The 19,135-nt window shown below is 38.1% G+C and overlaps 1 protein-coding gene across 11 annotated transcripts in view; it reads right to left on the reverse strand.

Annotated features, from left to right (window-relative positions):
- FHIT (fragile histidine triad diadenosine triphosphatase) overlaps positions 1 to 19,135 on the reverse strand; it is a 1,654,094-nt gene that overhangs the window by 198,512 nt on the left and 1,436,447 nt on the right. For all 11 annotated transcript variants that reach the window (XM_037799442.1, XM_037799421.1, XM_037799416.1 and 8 more), the window contains one exon: positions 17,321 to 17,389. In XM_037799442.1, coding sequence (XP_037655370.1) covers positions 17,321 to 17,389 — 69 coding nt within the window. The remainder of the gene's footprint in view (positions 1 to 17,320; positions 17,390 to 19,135) is intronic.

A 19,135-nucleotide genomic window follows, 5' to 3' on the forward strand; every position in this document is an offset into this window, starting at 1 on the left:
AGAAATAAAACCTGGCCTCTCTCAACTTGCTCCTGTAACCCTAGGGGGCCATAACAATCACCAACCAGAGCTGCTTGCCAGTAAGCTGAAGCAATTTGAAAATCTTAAAATAAAATCATAAGTCCAAATTTCTTCTTTCCGGAAGTGACTTCCTCATTGTGTTTGAGTGTCAGAGAGAACAGAGAGATAGTGTGGGCTGCATACTTGTGACAGCTTAAAGTTTACTGTGCTCACAAATTATTGAGCCGCTATAGTCTTTGAAGGCTCTTGGCCCACAGACACTGGAGAGAACAATCACAGATGATGGCCCTGAACCTGTGTGAATCTTCTCATGAGGTCCTTGGAGCTGCACCTCATGGGTTTCTGAGAAGGTGGCCTCTGGCCAGTCACCCACTCTAGCTTTTGACTCCTCATTCTCTGCCACCAACTCCTTAAAATGTCTCTGACATGCCTCAGGTTAATAATAATGTTAACTATTATAAAAATAATAAATATATTTCTATATATTATATGTTACAATAATTTAACTTTACTGAGTATTAATTATATATTGTTCTAGGGCTTTCTGTATTGTGAGTCATTTAATTCTCACAACAGCTCACATGGTCTTCCCACTTTACAGATGAGGATACAGAGAAGTTTGGCAACTTGGCCAAAACACAGAGCTGAGACTGATACCAAGCCATCTGGATCCAGAGCCCTACTCTTAACCCCTACATGACAACTACATCAAAAGGGCATTTCATGAATTTCTTTTCCAAATTGGATCAAGAAGTTTTGGCCATTTGAGTAATGGTTGATTGGGTCACCCACAGAAGGGCAATGGTCTACAGAAATAATGAAAAAAAAAAAAAATAGTGGCTCTTCTGTCCTACAAAAATCATGGAGTATTTATTGAGCATCCCTGGTGAATTTAGCAGCAAAAAGATAAAAAATAAAAGTAAACTCTGTATAGAAGCATCCATCTTGACATTTTTGAGGTCATTTAATTTTTAAAACTTCAGTAAAGTTTTTGTTCAGAAATGATAGAACCTAACTCAATTTTGTTAACAAATCTCCTGTGTTATCTTGTATTTTTAAGGAACAGGAAAAATAAATTCTTGATCTCTGGATTTGGAGGGTCAGGGTGAAAAATTGAGAGATTTTTCCATCAAATTACACTTTCTGAAAATTGATGAAGCTGTTTAGATTTAATGAAATGTAGAACTGCACTGTCTACTGTGGTAGCCATTAGCCGCAGGTGCCAAATCTGGATGAGAGTTGCTAGAAATGTAAAATACATATTGGATTTCAAAGACTTAGTACAAAGACTTAGAATGAAAAATATTTCATTAATGTTTTATATTCATTACATGCTGAAATGATAATATTTTGGTTATACTTGACTAAAGTCATATCATTAAAACTAAATTCACCTCTTTTTACTTTTTTAATGTAACTACAAAAACATTTTAATTACATATGTGACACATTATATTTCTATTGAGTAGCACTGCTCCAGAAGACAATCTGCAAAGCAGGGACTGGGACATCTATGGTAGATGCCATCTGATAATGACAAACATACAAACACATTTTGGAAGCCCAGACTTGGGTTCCAAAAGACAGGCTCTACTTGCCTTCTCTGAAACAGGCAAATCAGAAGCCTTATTGTTCCTCTCTGCCAGCATGTGGTACATGATAATTTCAAAGAATAAATCCTGCTTCAAGCTGAGAAGTAATGGGATTTATTTATAAAGGTTACTTGAATTAAGGGTATCTTTGTCTAAACAATAACAAATAATTGAAAAGCAAAAACACTGACAGATGTGTTGGGTCTTTAAAATATAATTTCTTTTTCTTTTCTTGTTCCCCTTTTTGTGCTTATGCTGATTTTTTTTTTTTTTTAAAGAGAGGCCAAACCAAATGTTTAAGAGCTTTTCTCTTTAGGGTCAAAATAATTTATATTTATGAAAAATGTCAATGCTTAATTCATATCTCTTTTCTTATTTTATTTATCCATTTCTGCTCATAATTTACTCTTCCTGCAACATTGCTTTCTTTCTATACCTACTTTCCCCACTCTCACTTCTTTAAATAATATATATTATTATACATATAAAATGGATAAATATCTTATCTGGATCTTGGTGGTTTGCTTTAGAGGGTCATAGATTGCAAATTTACCAAAAATTTTTGGACATTCTTTTCTTATTAATAGTTAGGTCAAGAACTTTGACTATAAACCTAACTAGGATTTAAAAAAAAGATAAATGTACAAATGGTCCATTCTTCAAGCATTGTTATTAACTGAGGTTTCACTGCAGTAGTCACAGTGAGGCTGAGAACTGTGAGAAGCAGGTAGGAAGACAGATAGATAGATGCCAGCAACAGGACTTGGAGCAGACATTTTCCACCTGAACTAGCAAGCATCTTACAGCTTTCTGCTGGAGTAATAAATATGTCTGTTTGGGAAGAGAATTCACTGTGGAGGGCAGATAGGACTCTGAACAGCCAAGCCTCATTTATAAAATAGAGAACCACATGGGTGTTTTTACTTTGTACTAGGGACAAACTAACATGTGGTTAACTTTTTCTTATTTCTCACTGACATGTAACTGAATGTACTCAAGTCACAGAGGAGATCAGTTCTGGGAAAAGTGACCTAGGGTAGAATTTCTCAAAGCAGACTCTAGGTAAAACAAAGAGGTCACATTCTTTGCCTTGGGATTCATCCTGTAAGTACCTGTTCCCTTGTCATCATTCTTAGGACTTTTTTCTTTTTTTTTTTTCCCCCCCTCTCTTAAGTGTCCAATGACTTCATGACTTTTCCCTGGAGACCTCTCAGCCCACCATGTTTCTCAACATTCCCCAGTTCTACCAACTCTATCAAACATAACTAACCTGAGTGGCTTACTTGTCACATTGCTCTCTCTACAAGGAAAAAGGGGCAGAAACAATTTTTCAAAACAGTAAGTGCTTCTCAGCTAATTTTATGATCTTCTCCTGAAAGTCACATATGGGTTTAACCAAGTTATAATCTGATATAAGAAAGGGTGAACCAGATGTCCACCCATTTCTTTTATCATAAAATAGGCAGCTGAAGAACATTCAGAGATCGACACAGAAGACTTTGAGGTCACAGATTAATTGCCATTACTATATATTTATTCATTGGTTTTCTCACATCCAGATTCTTTGAGTTTAAAATCCCTATGAATTTAGAAGAATGTATGGAGTTCTTAATTTTATTCTGAACAAGAGGTACCAAAGTCTTCATCACAAAATTTTCTAACACTCAGAAACTCATCCCTCAGTAAGAGGACACCTGTGAACCTAGAGGGAAAAAGCTAACTGTCTCACTGAAACATTCCTTCCTTTTTGGAGTCAACTGGGGGCCCATGGACTTTGAGCCCATTGTCAAATGATGTGTGAAAGAGATCCAAGTTCAACAATAAATATCATCAGCAATATAATGGTTCTCTCTAGCCCTCAGGGCCAAATGACCTGCATTTTAGCAAACTGATTTTGTTCAAGCATGGTGTTAAGTCAAGCAATTGTTTCCCATGACATGCTAGAACTTACAGTTTCTCTGTCTATGAAATTCATGGTTGAATTTGTCCAATTGCCGATTGCTATTTCCATTTGCTTTAATAATGGTCACTTCCTTCATTACTAATGGGTTTTATATACGTACACAATCACAACCATTCAATGTCACCCATAAACATTTGATGAATTGTCCAATATGGTTAAGAGAGTTGCTTATTTGGGACACAGCTAAACAAGCATTACTGAGTTAATGAGATTGTGTACCATGACATTAGGCTACGGGTGTTTCCTTCCCCCACATTAGATATACATGCTCTTTTATCCAAAGACTCATTAATGTCATCATCATAAACTTTATCAACCCGTCAAGATAATGGAGGGCCCACTGAGTTTAGAAGACACCTAATAGAATTCATGGAAATAAAAGAACACAAAGGTAGAAAGAGTTAGGGAACTATAGGTAAATAAAATCTGCATGGAGAGTCACAAAGAAAAGGCTTTATATGACAGTCTGCTTTGAAAAGGGTGAAGTTTGAACTTCGTTTTGAGAATGAGAACAGAGGCTCATACTTTGAAATGGTAAGTTAACTACATATGAAAAATGGCTAAACACAAGTCCAGGAAAGAGAACTGAAGAATAAAAAAATAAAAATAAAAATAAAAAAGGAAGACATAATAATCAAGGCCAGAATGAAAGGAAGAAAAGCTCTTAAGCTTGCTTTTAGCAAATCCCACATCTAGATTTCTTACAGACACAAAAATCTAGGTTTTGATGGGAAGCAAGATACTATCAACTTTGACACATGTCTACCAAACCTCCTTACCAAGCAGACAAGGTTTGTAATTGCTTCTACAAGCCTTTCTGGTGTGCCACAATTTGCAGCCTTCTGCACAATGATTTTTCACCACAGGATTTAGTTCCATCAATGGCCTGTTAAAGTAGCCTCAGATGACTGATAACATGTCAGGGTCTCACTCAATATAGACAAAGTTAATTAGGTGACCCTCTGAAAAACAGGTTGTGCTCTTCCTTTAAATTGGGTTAGAACTAGTAGGGAATTTCAGGTCATCCTAGTTGAACGCCTTGTTCTTGCATGTGTTCTTTCATTCTACAAATATTGATTGAAAACCCACTCTAGGCCAGATCAGGTGCCTGTTCTCAGTGCTTTACAATGTAGCTGGGGATGCAAGCATTGAATAGTAAACTAATAAATTACTTCAAGTGTGGTAAATATTAAGAAGGAAATAAACATGATAATATGATAGAGTTACTGCAGAGGGGGCAGGGGATTAGCTATTTTCGATGGGGCGGGGTATCAGGGCAAAGGACTCTTTAAGGAGGCGAGACTGGAGCTGAGACTGGAATTTGACAAAAGCAAGCAGTGAGGGAGGTTGATACTTACAGGAACTGGGGATGTAGGTAGGACCCAGGTTATGTGAGCATATTGGTCATCTCTGTTTTATTTGACATGGACTGGAAAGTCAATGAATATTCACCCAGAACTGCTGTGGTTTGAAATATAAAGGATCACTCTGGCTGCGGAATGGAAGAGAGATTGTAGGAAGACAGGAGTTGAATCAGGGAGACCAAGCAGGGGGCCGCTGGTTAGTCTAGGCCAGAGATGATAGTGACAAGAACTGGGTGTTGGCAGTGGACATAAAAGAAGCAAATGAATTTGAGATACATTTTGGAGGTAAAATCAACATGATTTTGTACAGGAAGAGAAGTTGGTGGTACCACAGCCTGAGTCAGAGAAACTGGCGGAGGAACAGGCTTGGGAAGAAATTAAGTCCTTTTGCATTTTAAGAGTCCAAAGGACTTTTAAAAGTTAAAGTGGCTTATTCAAACTCTCAAAGAAGTAGCAGAGTTAGGCATGGAACTCAGGGGTCCTGACACCCATTTTGGTGTTTTTATTCAATCATTCATTAATCCAGTAAATCAATATTTTTGAGCACCTTTTAGATCTGGAGGACATTCTAGACTGGAGGAAGGACACAACATGAATAAAAGCAAGAAGCTGCGAAAGAAATTAGAAGTTTCTGGAGCATAAAATGTGAGTGGACGATGCAAAAAAAAAAAAAAAAAATGAAATAGGGGACCAGGTGGGATTGGCAGGGACAGGCATGGGAATGGAAAGAGGGCATCTATGGCCTTGCTAAAGAGCATGGCCAGCAAGAGGTGGACACGTGTGTGCATGTGGCATGGGGGTGCCATTTTAGAGTTTTGATTCAGAGAGTGAGGTAATCAGATCCACAGTTCAGATATCCCTCTGGCAGTAACAGTTTTGAGGGTAACAGGCAAAGGGGGAGGAGAAAAGTAAGGAGGCTATCGTAGAAATCCAGAAGAAGAAAGAGTGAGTAATCAGGAAAGGTCAGAGGCCCTAGGGTTGGAGGTGGGGATGGAAAGGAGGGGATGCAGTTAAGAAATCTCTGGAAGCAAAAGTAGCAGGATGTGGTGTTTGTCTAAAAGCAGGGAGTGAGAAAGGACCCATGGGTAACTAACTCCCTACCACGTACCATGAAGACTGGATGGATGCTGGGGACCCTGACTGAGGTAGAGAAAGTTGGAGAAGGAAGCTTTTGGTGAGGAAATGCTGACCTCTGTTTTGAACCTGTTCAGATTTAGATGACTGTGGAATAACTCAATGTAAATTAAGTGCCAATTAGCTGAGAAAATACAGTTTGGAAGCTTGTGGGAGAGAAACAAATTTGAGGTCCACATGTATGGGTGGCAGTAAAAATGAAAGTGGAGGAGATGATTTTGGTAACAATCTAATAGGGACCACAACAATTTTTGTTGAACACATACCATGTGTCAGGTACAGTTCTAACGCCTCCTGTATTATTTCATTTAATCCTCTCACGGATCCATGAGGCAAATACTACTATCACTTTCTTTTCTTTCCATGTGCATGAACACAGTTTTCATTAGTCAAGTTGTAGGTTAAGAGAAAAATCATGCAAAAAGCACAGACTTCCCATAAATCTCTCCCCTAATAGTTTTCCCCATTCATTAGTGTGGTATTTTTGTTACAATTGATAAAAGAATATTATTATAATTGTACAACTAACTGTAGTCCATAGATTACACTGGATTCACTATGCTGTACAGTCCTATTTTTAAATGTTTATTCTAGTATTATATATGAAACTTAAATTTTCCCCTAATAACCACATTCAAATATATAATGCAGTGCTGTTAATTACATTCTCAATAATGTGCTACCATCACCACTATTCATTACCAAGATTATTCCATTATCCCAAACAAAAATTCTGTACCAATTAAGCATTAACTCCATATTCCCTACCCCAACCCAGCCCCTGGTGACCTGTTTTCTAGTTTCTGACTCTTTGAATTGGCTTATTTTAATTGTTTCATATCAGTAGGATCACACAATATTTGTCCTTTTGTATCTGGCTTATTTCACTCAACATAATATTCTCAAGGTTCATCCATGCTGTCACATATATCACATCTTCATACCTTTTAAGGGTGAATAATATTCCATTGTATGTATATATCACATTTTGATTATCCATTCATCTGCTTATGGACATTTGGGTTGCTTCCATCCTCTGACAACCATGAATAATGTCATGACAACCACGAATAATGTCATTATGAACCTTGGCGTGAAAATGTCTGTTCAAGTCTTCTGTTTTCAATTCTTTGGAGGATCTACGTTAAAGTGGGAGTGCCGAGTCATATGGTAATTCTACACTTACATTTTCACAATAACCACCAAAATGTCTTCCAGAGTGACTGCACGAATTTACATTCCACTAACAAATGAAGTGTTCCTGTTTCTCCAAATCCTATCCAACATTATTTCCCACTTATTGTTTTTATAGTAGCCTTTCCAGTGGGTGTAAAATGGTGTCACATTGTGGTTTTGATTTGCATTTCCCTAATAGCTATGATGTTGAACACCTTTTTATGTGCTTATTGGCTATCTGTATTTCTTCTTTGGAAAAATATATATATTCAAGTCTGCTCCCCATTTTAAAATGTGGCTTTTTGTTATTGAGTTGCATGATTACCCTATATTCTGCATAATAAACCCTTATACATATGTGGTATCCAAATATTTTCTCCTATTCTGTAGGTTGTCTTTTTGCTTTCATAATGAAGTCCTTTGTTGCACAAAGTTTTTAATTTTGATAAAGTACCATTTATCTATTTTTTTGTTGCTTGTGCTTTTAATGTTAAGTCTGAGAATCCATTGACTAACACAAGGTACTGAAGATGCTTCTTTATGATTTCTTCTAGGAGTTTTATGGCTTTGGCTCTTGTATTTAGATCTTTGATCCATGTTAAGTTAATTTTCATCTGATGTTAGGTACAGGTCCACCTTCATTGTTTTGAATACGCATACTCAGTTTTCTCAGCACCATTTGTTGAAGACACTGTTTCCTCACTGAGTGGACTTGGCACCCTTGTCAAATTTCAATTGACCATAGATGTGGGGGTTGATTTCTGAACTCTGATTTCAATTCTATTAGTCTCTGTGCCAGTTTGGATATATTATGTTCCTCAGAAAAAGCCATGTGCTTTGATGCAATCTTGTGGGGGCAGACTTATTAGTGTTAAGTTGGGAACTTTGGATTATGTTCTTTCCATGGAAATGTGACTCACTCAACTGTAGGTGATAACTCTGATCAGATAATTTCCATGGAATGTGGCCTCGCCTCTTCAGTATGGGCCTTGATTAGTTTACTAGAGCACTATATAAGAGCTCAGATAGAAAGAGCCCGCTGCTGCAACTTACAGGGACATTTTGAAGACAGCCATTGAAAACAGAGTTTTGCTGATGCTTTGGAGGTACTAGCCCAGCGTTTGTCCTGAGAAGCTGACACAGAGACATTTTGGAGAATGCCATTTTGAAACAACCCGAGAGTAGCTAAGAGTGACATTTTGCAGAATGGTTGCAGCCTAGAGAGGAACATCCTGGGAAAAAGCCCTTTTGAAACTAGAACTCTGGAGCAGACGCCAGCTGTGTGCTTTCCCAGCTAACAGAGGTTTTCCAGATGCCATTGGCCATCTTTCAGTGAAGGTACCCGATTGTTGATGCCTTACCTTGGACACTTTATGGCCTTAAGACTGTAACTGTGTAACCAAATAAACCCCCTTTATAAAAGCCAATCCATTCTGGTATTTTGCATAAAGGCAGTCTTAGCAAACCGGAACAGTCTCTATGTCTGTTCTTGTGCCAGTACCATGCTGTTTTGATCACTGTAGTTTTGTAATATGTTTTAAAACAGGAAATGTAAGTCCTCCAACTTTATTCTTCTTTCTCAAGATGGCTGATTTGGTTTGCTAAAGCTGCCAGAATGCTATATACCAGAAATGGTTTGGCTTTTTCAACGGGGATTTATTAAGTTGCAAACTTACAGTTCTAAGACCATTAAAATGTCCAAATTAAGGCATCAAGTAGATACCTTCTCTGCAGAAAGGCCGATGGCATCTATGCTTCCTCTGTCACATGAGAAGGCACATGGCAATGTCTTTTGGTCCTTCTCCTGAGTTCTGGTTCCAAAATGGCTTTCTCCTGGGGTGTTTTCTTTCTTAGCTACTCTAAGCTCTCTCCAAAATGTTTCTTCTTTTATCCTCTCACAGAGGATTCCAGAAGAGGATTAAGACTCACCTTGAATGGGTAGGGTAACACCTTCCTGGAAACAACCTAATCAAAAAGTCCCACCCAACAACAGGTCTGCCCCCACAAGAATGGATTAAAGGAATGCAGTCTTTTCTGAGGTACATAAAGAGCTCCAAACCAGCACAATGGTTTTGGATATTCGGGGTTGCCTATTCTTCCATATAAATTTGATGATTGGCTTTTCAATTTCTACAAGGAATGCTGATGGAATTTTGATTGGAATTGCATTGAATCTATAAATAGCTTTTGGGTAGAAATGACATTTCAACAATATTTAGTTGTCCAGTACATGAATGCGGAATGTCCTTCCATTTATTTAAGTCTTCATTAATTTCATTTAGTAATATTTTGTTGTTTACTATATACCAGTCCTTTACAACCTTGGTTAAATTTATTCCTAGATATTTTATTCTTTTACTTATATTAGAAATTAATTTTTTTTCTTGATTAACCCCCTTCAGATTGTTCATCACTAGTATATAGAAACACTACTGATTTTGCATATGATCTTGTAGCCCACCACTTTGATGAATTTGATTATCACTAGTAGCTTTGTTGTGGATTTTTAGGATGTGCTATATATAGGATCATGTTGCTGCAAAAAGGTAAAGTTGTACTTCTTCCTTTCCAGTTTGTATGTGTTTTATTTATTTTCCTTACCTAAATGCTTGGGCTAGGACATTCAGTAAAATATTGAATAACAGTGGTGACAGCAGGTATCCTTATCTTGTTCCTAATCTTAGAGGGAAAGCTTTCAGTCTTTCACATTCAGTAGGATGTTAGCTGTGGATACTTACATATTTCCTTTATCAAGTTGAGGAAGTTTCCTTCTATTCCTAGTTTTCTGCATGCTTTTATCAAAAAGGGTGCTGAATTTTGTCAAATGACTCTTCTGGATCAATTGAGATGAATGTGTGTTTTTTCTTCATTCTATTACTGTAGTATATATATTAATTGATTTTTTTATGTTGAACTACTCTTGTATACCTGGGATGAATCCCACTTGATCATGTTTTACAATGCTTTTAATGTGCTGTTGGATAGTGTTTGCTAGTAGTTTATTGAGAAGTTTTACATCTATAGTCATATCAATATCACAGGGATATTGGGCTGTAATTTTCTTTCCTTGTTTACCTTTTCTTGGCATTGGTATTAGGGTGATGTTGGCCTCCCATAATGCGTTAGGGAGTGTTCCCTCCTTTTCAATTTCTTGGAAGAGTTTTGGTGCTAATTCCTCTTGGAATTTTCGGTAAAATCACCTGTGAAGCCATCTGGTCCTGGACTTTCCTTTTTTGATTCAATTTTTTTTTTTCCTAGTTATTGGTCCATTGAGATCTCTTATTTCTTCTTGTGTCAATGTAGGTAATTTGTGTGTTTTTAGAAATTTATCCATTTCAGGTAGGTTATCTAATGTAGTCATATAATTGTTCATAGTATCCTCTTATAATCCTTTTTATTTCTGTGGGGTCAGTATTAACGTTCTCCTTTAATTTCTGATTTTAGTAATTTGTGTTCTCTCTCTTTTTTACTTTGTCAGTTTAACTAAAGTTTTGTAGGTTTTTCTGATCTTTTCAAAGAACCTACTTCTGGTTTTGTTTTCATTATTCTCTATTTCATTTATCTCTGCTCTAATCTTTTTATTTCCTTCCTTCATCTGGCTTTGGCTTTTGTCTGCTCTTCTCTTAGAAGATCCTCCAGTTATGAGGTTAGGTTTCTAATTTGAGATCTTTTGGTTACTATTTACATTGGATATTTTTTCTATCCTTTCACTTTCAACCTACTTGTGTTTTTGAATTTAAGTTGAGTTTAACAGCACACAGTTTATACTTGAAAAATGTGTGTGTGTGTGTGTGTGTGTGTGTGTGTCCATTCTGCCAATCTCTATCCTTTGACTAGAGAGTTTAATCCATTCACATTTAAAGTAACTACTGATAATGCAGGGCATTCTCCTGCCACTTTGCTATTTAGTCATTGTAAGTATTATACCTTTTTGGTCTTCATTTCTCCCACTAACGCCTACTTTCATATTTATCTAATCTTTTGTATTGTACCTTTTTGAGTTCTCTCTCATTTCTTATTCTTTTTCTCTCGCTGTGTGTGTACATTATTTTTTCATATATTTTCTTTGTGGTTACCATGGGGCTTTGATTTAAAATCCTAAATGTAAATAATCATGTTTATTTTAATACTAGCTTAAATTCAATAGCATACACATACACTGTTCCAAACCCTCACCTGACCATTTTGTCATACTTGTTACAAATTATCTTTGTACATTGTATATCAAAAGCCATTGATATAACATTACTTTCTATACATTTTCATTTTAGAACTGTCAATAGTAAAAAGTGGACTTAACAAAAAATTCATTGCAATAACACTGGCATTTATAATTACCCATTTGGCTCCCTATACTGGAAGTCTTTATTCTTCATGTCACTTCGATCCACTGTCCAGTATTGCTTGTAGGAAGGTCTAAATGGTGACAAACTCCCTACACTTTTGCTTATCTGGGAATGACTTAATCCCTCTCTCATTTTTGAAAGCAAGTCTTACTGGATATTAAAGTGTTGGTTGGGAGTTGTTTTCTTTCTTTAAATATTTTTTTCCTCTGCCTTTTTACCTTCATGATTTCTGATGAGATATCAGCACTTAATCTTATTGGGATTTCCTTGTACATAATACATTGCTTTTCTAAGCTTGCAGTATTCTCTCCATGTCCTTCACAGTCAATGGTTTGACTACCGTGTGTCTGGGAATCATTTTCTTTGAGTTCATCCTGTTTGGGGTTTGTTGGACTTCTTGAATGTGTGCATTCATGTGTTTCATTAAATTTGGTAAGTTTTCTCCCATTATTTTATTGAATATTCCTTCTGCTCCTTTCAATTTCTTCTGCTTCTGAGACTCCCAGAATGCTTATATTGGTATATGTACATTGTCTCAAAAGTCTCTTAGGTTTGTTGACTTTTTTTTTCATTCCTTTTTCTTTCTGCTCAACTGGAGTAATTTCAATTGTCTCGTCTCAGTGTTCACCAATTCTTTTCTCCGACTTGTACTCTCTGCTGCACACTGTATATTTTAATATTTTAAACATTACTCCAGAATTTCATCCCTGAGATGTCTGTTCCTTAAGTTTGCATCCAGATGCTGATATTACAGAGATTTCCTTGAGTGCCAGGAACTAACAAAAACAAACCAATGAAAAAATACCACCTTTCAAAGCCTTTGCATATTGGCTCTGCATTGGCTATTACTCTCTTTCAGAGTTTCAGCTTTCCTATCAAGAAGATCAGCTTGAGGTGAAAGTGAAATGAAGGTCCTCTCTGAATTTTCTGAGCTAATTTCTTATCCTAGGCATGTGCCTGCTCCTGGCCTTAGGAATTTCCCCATTTACAGGAATCTGATTGCCCCTTCTATTCCCTATGAAATAGACTCTTTCCCCCTCCTGGGTGCTCTACTGTATGACTTACTCCTTTGCCCCAGTCTGCTTTGACTTAATTTTTTCTCAGACTGCTTAAGCTTTCCACAGGTTACTTCTGCCTACAGGGCATGTTCTGGGAAGGTGAGACTGAGGTGCGTTTCCCATTTCAATCTTTCATGCTGCTACCCGATAGACTGGCACCAACATAAAAGCACCCCTGTTTGCACAGAGGAATTACCCTGCTCCCTCTGGAACAAGGCCAGGGACCTACGATAGGAGCACAGCTCTGCTCTACACCAGGTCAGCAAGAGACCTGGAAGGGTGCCTCAAGCTCTTCTCCTACTGTTTTAAAAGATGTGTTTTCTTGACTTGGCACTCTCCCAGTTATTGCATCCCTTTGAGTATTTTCTGGAGTTCTAAGGAAGAGGGCCCCACCATTTTTTTGCTAAGTTGTTCATAGATTCTGTGCAGGAATGACACCTTGGAGTATCGTATGCTACTGTCCTGGGTTGCCTGGAAGCTTGTATCATTTTCTTTTTACACACCAAGAAAATGAAGCTAAAGGGTCATGGCATTCATAATAGGTAAGCATGGATGTGAACTGGGTGTTATAGATAAGTGGCATGCACAGTGGATCAGGCAGAGGATCTTGGAGAATAGCAACAATTGAGTGGTAGAGAGAAGAGAACAGTCTATGAAATAGGCATGGATCTTACACTCAGATGCCTTCAGAGGCCTGACAGGTATCATGAATGAATGAAGCAAGCCTAGGTAAGTGATAGGGTGTGATGGGCACTGTGGTGATCTAGAGAATGAGTGACATCCTAACAATATTCAGAATCATTAAAAAATATTTTTCAGGCAAAATGTTACACATCTGAGACAAGTAAGGCCCACAGACCATCAACACACAAACTTGAGCTGGAAGGAAAGCAGGAAGTAGGCTGGGAATGAGAAAAATCATGAGTGTCTTCTCATATAGGTCAAGAAAGAGTTATACCTTACATTTACTATAAGTTAAACAAAAAAATGAAAATATTTTAATACCAAATATGCAAATGCTTTAATACTATTAACAAAAAGCACTATTGGTTACAGAATTTGTATGACCTAAAAATGGAGTTAATGCTCAAACAAGTCAAATTTGTAAAGATAAGAATCACAAATGGGTGTAAGTTACCATGTGTTCCATGTTTGACTGAATGTAGGAGTCCTCCTGAAGGACTGAGGTCATTCACTCTCTGCTTGAATATATCCAAGGATGAGAGGCTCACCCCCTCATGAGGCACACTAACTCCTCAAAAGTTTCCATCAACGTAACCTGTTGTTAAGTGGAACTGATATTTGCCTCCCTGTAGTCTAATAATCCCAGATCTGCCCTCTGGAGTCACACAGGACATTTTTCATTCTGTTTCACCTGCCAGCCCTCGAGGTATTTATAAACAGTGACCCTGTCACTGCCTTCTCTCCACAAGCCTTCCCTTCTCCAGAAAACACATCACCATCAACTACCCCCAAATCACTCTTTACAGACCCTGCCTTCCCAATCACCTTTCTTTGGACTTTCTCTCATTTGTCACTATCCTTCATTTTAAAGTATCCAGATACAACACACCATCATAAGTCGGTGTAAATAGAGACCTTCTACAGCCATCATTTGCCATTTCTGCAGTATTAGGAATACAGTTGTATTTTACCGATATCAGTCTCCTGCAGTTCCTGTTTTGTGCCCCCCTCCCAAGGCAGCCTGTTTGCTGTATTTCATGAACAAGTGCAAAATCTAGAGTGAGCGCTCCCATCAGTATGAAAAACACTGTCCTTCACCACTCCATCATCTCTGATTAATATCACTCAGTCTAATGCACATTACATCTTGTACCAATAAGGCTTGTGCCATACCTCATGCTTCTCATGCCACTTTCATAGTCATTATCTTATTACATACTCAAACTGGAGAGGCAATTTTGTACAGACAGGAAGATGAAACTGAGAATAGTGGTTATAGGTAGAGGGAAACTTGGAAATCTGAGCATTGGGAAGAGTGCTAGATGACAGCATCCATTTCCTGGTTTTGAATTTTTGTTCTGCCATCTCCTAGCTGGGTGACCAGCAAGTTGCTTCATGTGTCTGAGCTTCAGTGCTCTCATCTGCAAATGTGGCTATAAGATAATCTGTTTTCCACAAGACCATTTTAATAAGTAAATACTTATCTACAGGTCCTGTAAAATGCTGTGTATACAGAGTCATATACTGGACACTCCTTGAGGGAAGGCCTGATCTGTCTTGTCTGCAACTCTCTAGTACCTAGCACAATGCTGGGACAATATAGGTCCACCATAAATAAATTTTCAAAATGAATGTGAGTTTGTGTCACAATTATATATATTTTTATTGTTAGCATTGTTAACTCTGATCTCCGATTTCCAGTCCAATTCTCTTTTCACTCTACTATATTGCTGTTTTTGTAACAAAATAATAGAAAAAGCTACCTATTAATACATGCTTAGTATGTACCAAGAACTATAATAAGAATTTCATTACAGAATCTCATGTAATCCCCACAACAATCTTTTGAAGTGGTATGTATTATTATCTCCATTTTAAAGGTAAGAAAACTAACACAGAAAGAGGTTAAGTGACCTGTCCAATGTCACATGGTTAGTGGGTGACACTGGGATTTGAACGTAATTCTGCCAGTCTCTAAAGCTCAACCTCTTCACAGTTTTGTACCACAATTTATCTTAAGTTACTGCCCACACCACATGTGACTTACCTGCTGATTGGTAAGAACTCTTAGGGTAATCACTTCTCCTGATATGCTCCTCCCAAAAGCTAGGAGGTAGGAACATGTGTTACTTCATCTGTGGTGCTAGAGAGACCATCAGAACATGTGCAAGGGGCAAAGGAGTAAGGGAAGTGAGAAAGGCCACCCACCAACCAGAGCTTCAGACATCGTGTCTCGAGGGTGCTCAAATGTCGCACTGTAATTTCGGTGACAGGCACATTTGGAATATAAACAAGATTTCAAGGTGACTGTTCAGCCTAAGATAACAGACTTTCCAAGCACTTTAAATACCATTTTAGCAGTATTTTCTGGTATATAAATCATGAGCTAATTTATTCATTAAAATGGCCTGTACTTGGCAACATTTTATTAACCTTAGTTTGTGTTAATAAGTACACACACACACACACATATTTAAATGCATCTTTTTATAATTACTTCAGAATTCTGATTTTCTTACAACTTAGACTAAGTCCTTACCAACCCTCACACCCCATTCCACATTCGGTTATAATACTGGAGAATAAATCAAAATTACAATATTATAGGATTACAGCTTTGGGAAAGCTCAGATTTGGGAATAAGGCTATTCTCAAACCTACCTGTGCATCAAAATCTCTTGGGGACATTTTTATAGTTACATAATTACTGATTCCTGAGTGCCTCTGCAATCTATTGGAACAGAATCCCTAGGGATGGGAACTCCTGGGAATTAGAATTAGGCAACTGATCCACAGACCAGTATTTAGGAACAAGTGGCCTAGACTATTTCCACCCTATGTGGGTCCACTGAAAAACACCGGAAGCAAGAGATAGTGAGGGATGCCCCCAAAGCATGATAACCAGTCACCTTATATGACCCAGTGAGTCCCAGAAAAATTAATTATGTATTTCATTATTAACTGCTGACCTCTCATTCTCTATTTTCAGGGTCTGGGTAGCCATTTAACTGCCCAGTTACTGCAGAAAAGCTCTATAATTATGAACACATGCATAGGGTCTAGCTGACCCCTGGGAACCACATGGAGATTATCAAATAGGTTTACCTGGGTGAACCATGAATAAGCAGCCAAAATGCAAACAAATACACTTCTAAAGCATTCTTAAAGGGTTAGAACAGGAGTATCAAATAGATAACCAACATTTCACCTCCTTTTTGACACCTATGGCAGACAATGTTAATCAAAGCACTTTCCTTGTTGCACCTAGAAACTACCCCAGAGTCCTTTTCAACCAAGTACTACATTGCACCATCAGCATTTAATCAGCTCTGACATGTAGGCAACCATATTTACCCTTTCTTGGCTAGAATAAGGGTAATCTGAAATTATTTTATCTTACATTTTGTACCAGCCTGATCTAGCCCCAGTTGCAGATCACAGGTACAGATCATCCAGCCCTTGCTTACTCATGTTTGTAGCGGTCTCACACATCTTTGGATGGACATATCCAGAAATCAGTTAACTGTTAAAACTTGATACATGGTTTACACTCAAACCAACCTAATTTCTGATGATAATTCAAAGTTGTACTGTGAAAAATGCTCTTTGGGGAGACAAGCCAAGTTCTAAAGCATTTTAAAAATAAAAGTAGCATTTGATTAGGAAAATCATATATCAATCTGTTTAATTCCCATTGGTATATTGTAAAGTTTCTTTTATAGATACTCTGGACCAAATCTCCATGCAAATGTTTAGTGCCATGGAAAATGATAGGGCAGAAATCACAAGAGCACTTGGATCTCCTGGGTTTTGTTTGAGAAAGAAAATCATTATAATTTATTTGTCTTGGGTTCCCAGAATGGTCATTTTTTGCTCTTTTGCCTCTGCTGCCAGTTCCCAAATCATACTGGTTCATTAGGTTGTTTTCATCACACTGACAGCCCCTGTGATCAAAAAATAAGATCCGAGAGAGCAGACTCACCTCATCATAGATGCTGTCATTCCTGCTAAAGTCGCCAGCCTTCCTGGGAAGAACGTGGACGTGCACATGCTGAAAATGTACAAGGAAGAAAGGTAAAATAAAATGTGATTATCTCCCCATATATTTTTAGACTTGACAGTGATGTTCTCATGAAGTCACATTACTCCACATTGGCTCCTGCTGGACTATTTTCAGAGGAAGATGATGTTCACCTTCAGTAACTATATGAAATCTGCTGAGATTAGAGAGGTGCAAAACAAGAGAGAACAACTTGGTGGTATATATGAGAGTTCGAGTGAAATGCCAGAGTGTTTTAGGGGCTCTGTGGAATTATTCATAATTGTCAGTCTTGATTATATTTAGCCAGAGCTTTGATACGACAGAGAGTCTTAAAAGGTGACCATTGTGACTCTGAAACTGACAAGATATAAGAATTGGCTAACAGGGAACTGCAAAGTAAAGAGAATGTGTGGGAGCAGGAAGATGGCCCGAGAGTTACAGAATCAGTGCCTCGAATAATCATAATCGTAATGTAAACAGTTCTCACTTATTAAGCTTTACTTAACATGATAAGCAAAACTCTGTGCTTGGCATTTATCTCATTTAATCCTCTTAAGCTTGCAAGGCAAATCCTACTCCATCTCCATTTTACAGAGGAGGAAATTGATGCTCAGAGATGTCAAAGCCCTGCAGGAAGGGGTCGAGTCAGCACAGGAAGCCAGGTCTTCTGGCTCTTGCCCCCACATTCTTTAGCAGCACAGGCACTGATTCTGTGGATTTAAGTAATCTTTTAAATAGCCCATTTCTCTAGTCCACTAAAGCATGTGGGTAATATACATAGCAATGCTATTACACAGAGATCGTGAATCAAAGCATGCAGCATAGCTAATTCAATATGTTCTTCAAGTCTAAACTGCTATTTGCAAGTTTTACTTTGCAAATAGCTTCTATTGTACCTCCACTGAAGTTAAACCTCATTCCTGCCCTTGAGCTCTGTTCCAGCGTTTATCACAAACCCTGAGGAGGAATGTGAAAATGAAAAGCCTGCATATGAAGAGGCAGGCAAAGAATCAAACCTCATCCCTGATGATGCCCATCCCTTCTTGATTACCGTGGTCAGGCTCCAAGCCTCCAAGGGGCTGGAAAATCTAAGACTGAGTATTCCTGTGGCTTTGCTGTGCAAGGCGGGGTCACGAGCAAGGGGAAGGGGAATAGTATGCTATTAAAACAGAGGCAGCGAGCAAGGTGGTCCTACGTGAACAAGCAAATAGAGCTTCGCATCAGCTCATGTGACATGACCCAGAGGGTGACGTGTTTTTCTCAGAACACTCTCTAGTCAATGATGAAGTCGGTCATGGCTCCCTCAGCCACTGAGGCGAGTATGTGTTTAAGTCATAAAGACTATGTGAGCATAGGGAGAGAGGGAAGAAAAACAAACAGGGAAAAATAAATCACAAACTACCCATGGATCCAAATTCTCAGTACAAAGTCATGCAAGAAGGGACCCAGCTGAAATTCATTCGAGTCCACGGTGTGGATGTGTTATAAGCAAGTCTGGAAAAATGCCACAGCATAAGGGAATAGACCACCCCCAAAGGAGCTTTCACTCTATTTTCCAAAACCTTCTGCTATTCATTCTTCTTCCTTCCTCTTCCTTAGCACCTTCCTTGGTTCCCTCCTTCGTTCCTTCTTCCTTCCATATCTCCCTATATTTTCTAGTCATCATGTATTCCAGACCTATGGTTCTGCAGTCAAAGTGCTTAATATAAACACTGGACCTACCATGTGTAAGCTGTGTGACCCTGTCACATGACG

This window comes from Choloepus didactylus, chromosome 1, assembly GCF_015220235.1.
Source record: "Choloepus didactylus isolate mChoDid1 chromosome 1, mChoDid1.pri, whole genome shotgun sequence".
NCBI lineage: Eukaryota > Metazoa > Chordata > Mammalia > Pilosa > Megalonychidae > Choloepus > Choloepus didactylus.